At 38.8% G+C, this 2,840-nt stretch overlaps 1 protein-coding gene across 1 annotated transcript; it reads left to right on the top strand.

The window, feature by feature from the left end:
- Positions 1-224: 224 nt before the first annotated feature.
- Positions 225-2,692, top strand: LOC110444570 (cytochrome P450 4F12-like; the record flags this gene model as incomplete). The annotated part of the gene is made up of 4 exons (XM_021488938.1): positions 225-352; positions 1,362-1,477; positions 1,837-1,947; positions 2,515-2,692. Coding segments are annotated over 4 exons (533 nt in total), but the record flags the coding sequence as incomplete, so codon positions are not given.
- Between the last annotated feature and the right edge of the window lie 148 nt (positions 2,693-2,840).

Genomic DNA, 2,840 nt, shown 5'->3' with positions numbered 1-2,840 from the left:
AGCCTTATACTATATATTATTTCGCCCCAGATAGTCCTATCATTGTTAAATGAATTGTGTCGTGTTATATAATAGCAATGACATGCGGATGTTAATATAGGCCTGATGAGACTATGAAAAATGTATCGAGTCTTTCTCAACCTCACATCCTGTTTTCTTTGATGTAAATTTACTTTTTCCTTTACCGGAAACAGATGAAATAAGATATTGTTAACATATTTTAGGGGACGGCTTGCTCCTGTCAGGTGGACGGAAGTGGGACCGAAACAGACGCATGCTCACTCCCGCCTTCCATATGGACATATTGAAACACTATGTGGAGATATTCAACGAATCAGCGAAGGTCTTACTAGTAAGTCCTCAATGAGGTTCGGTTATCTTTGTAGCAAAAGTAGCATTACAAGGATAATAGCATGTAAAGTATCCAGAAGAGAGAACTATTTGGCAAACCTGAGAAAAACTATTTGTATGGGTTCTACGTTCATTAAGTTAAATACGAAATAGTCTAACACTTGACCCGCCATTACATTAAACAAAGTCATTGCGTAGTCCTATGTGTGACTGACAAGAAAAGTCAAAACAATTTCAAAGGATTTTAGAGATAAACATTAGTTCAATACTCGCGTTACAGTCTAAGATGTTCCTTGGTTAAGAATTTCTCATTTCGCAGCACAGGTATAGTTGATAAAAATTGCAGACGAAATTGTGCTTGGTAGAATACAACGGTTCTTATGATATCCGATCATTAGTGCCTAGTGAGTATATCATGGCGTACTATTTCGGACCATATATGGCGATGATGTTCCCATTGGGATTCGGTGAGGTCCAGTTTAAGCGAATCTTTCAAAAAATCCTAAATGCGAAACTTGTTGAAATATTTCACAATTTTGGTAAAGCTTTTGTATGAATGGCGCCTTATGCTGAACTTTGACCCTGTAACACGTGACTAATTTTGAGTACAGTCTAATTCGATTGAGCAATCCTTTGAACCACATCCATATCGGGGTGATTTCTCTAACAGAGCCAACATTTCGTCCAGAGGCGTGTTTGGAGAGGTTTCATTTAGGAGCAGGTCCGGGGCAGGGCCTTGGTTCGGGATCAAAGGAGTGCAACAACGGGGCAGGGCCTTGGTTCGGGATCAAAGGAGTGCAACAAGCAGTGATTTAGTTTTGTTTTACTGTTTGACAATTTGGTGGAACCGCGCCTGGCATCAATGTGAGGTTTAAAAAGATGACATTAAAATTACTGCTCATGGAACAATCCAACAGAAAAATCTCGAAATTATTTTCATTGTGGTTCTCAACACTTTGCAACTTTTCTGCATCGCACTCTTAAACAACCATTTGGTCTTTCACTGACAGGGCAAATGGCGAGAAAACCCCGGATGTGTTGAGACATTTCATCACATGAGCCTATTGACGCTGGATAGCATGATGAAGTGTCTGTTTGGTCACCATAGTAACTGTCAGCTGGAAACGTACGTATATGTATCTATAGTTCATGTTGTCATACCCTTAGCGGCGGCTATACAGTCACATAACACTATCACATCAATTTACAATTTATAACATGTGAACTATTTTATGGAAAAAAAATTAACAGGTGAAGTCGTGGTCCATTTATCTGTGAAATATTACTAATTACCGCCGGTAGGTGTCGCTGATCTGCAAAATCAGACCAAAAATAGAACTACTGCGAGTACGTATTATGAAATATATGTGTAGATTAAGTTGCATTAAGTTCCATGAGTGGAGTTAAACTTCAAGTGAAAGTAGATGAGGTTGCCTTAACATTACCAACATAGGTAAAATCAGTAATTTCTTTTCTCTCCACCAGGGTGCGCCCCGCGTACATCCAGTGTGTCTACGACGTCTCTGACCTGATCATCAAAAGGATCATGAACCCTCTTCATCACTTTGGTTTCCTATACTCCCTGTCTGAAAACGGGTAAATATAACCCTCATACACTGTCTGTCTGATAAGGGTTGACTATAACATTATTTTTGTCCGATAACTGGTACGAATTCCGATAAGTTTTTTTCCAGGAATAAACATTGTCCTCTTGTCACCTATCTCAAACTGTTTTTCTTGCGATTTATTTTTCTAGTTGTCCATTTACGCCTGGTCACAACTTAAAGAAACAATGTATATATCGTTTCCTGAGCCAGACGGTCAAAGAAAAGCAACAATTATCTCTGTTACCGATATTGATATGAAATCGTCCTTTTCCCCAATATATTCCTGTCGTGAAATCTCAAATAGGCATATAGTTAGGAGAGAAAGAGAGCAAGTAGAGGCGGGGACGCATGTAATAATAACCTATGCTGACGGCCAGGGAAATACAAACCTGATCATAGTTTGTCATCTGTCACCTACATGTTAAGAGACTGAAACGGGTCAATGAATGCCAAACTATGTCCAATAGATGTCAGTCTTTCACCTTGCTAAATATCAGTACTTTATCAAAAATCTATAACGATTTATAGAATAATGAATTTTCATTAAATTTTGCAGACGAAAATTTCAGTACGCATGTGATACAATACACGAACACTCGAACAAGTTGATAGAACAGAGGAGACAATTGTTGGCGAGCGAGAAGGCCGGATCTAGGAACGTTGACTTTCTCGATATTTTGCTCACAGCCAAAGTACGTATTAACATAACGCCATTTGACCGTTCTGTCACCTGACCGACCATGTGGGTTTATTCTGGGTACTCCGGTTTCCTCCCACATTAAATTCCCTCGCGCGCTAACATCCGGGCTAATTAAGAGTGATTAATATAAGTTGTAATAGTTTATTTCCTAATTGTTGTAAAAGAAATCAAATGTATTGATT

The sequence above is a fragment of the Mizuhopecten yessoensis genome, unplaced genomic scaffold (genome assembly GCF_002113885.1).
Source record: "Mizuhopecten yessoensis strain PY_sf001 unplaced genomic scaffold, ASM211388v2 hete_36144486, whole genome shotgun sequence".
NCBI classification, from domain to species: Eukaryota; Metazoa; Mollusca; class Bivalvia; order Pectinida; family Pectinidae; genus Mizuhopecten; species Mizuhopecten yessoensis.
Note: the sequence above shows the minus strand (reverse complement) of the source record. Positions and strands in the feature narration are given on the sequence as shown.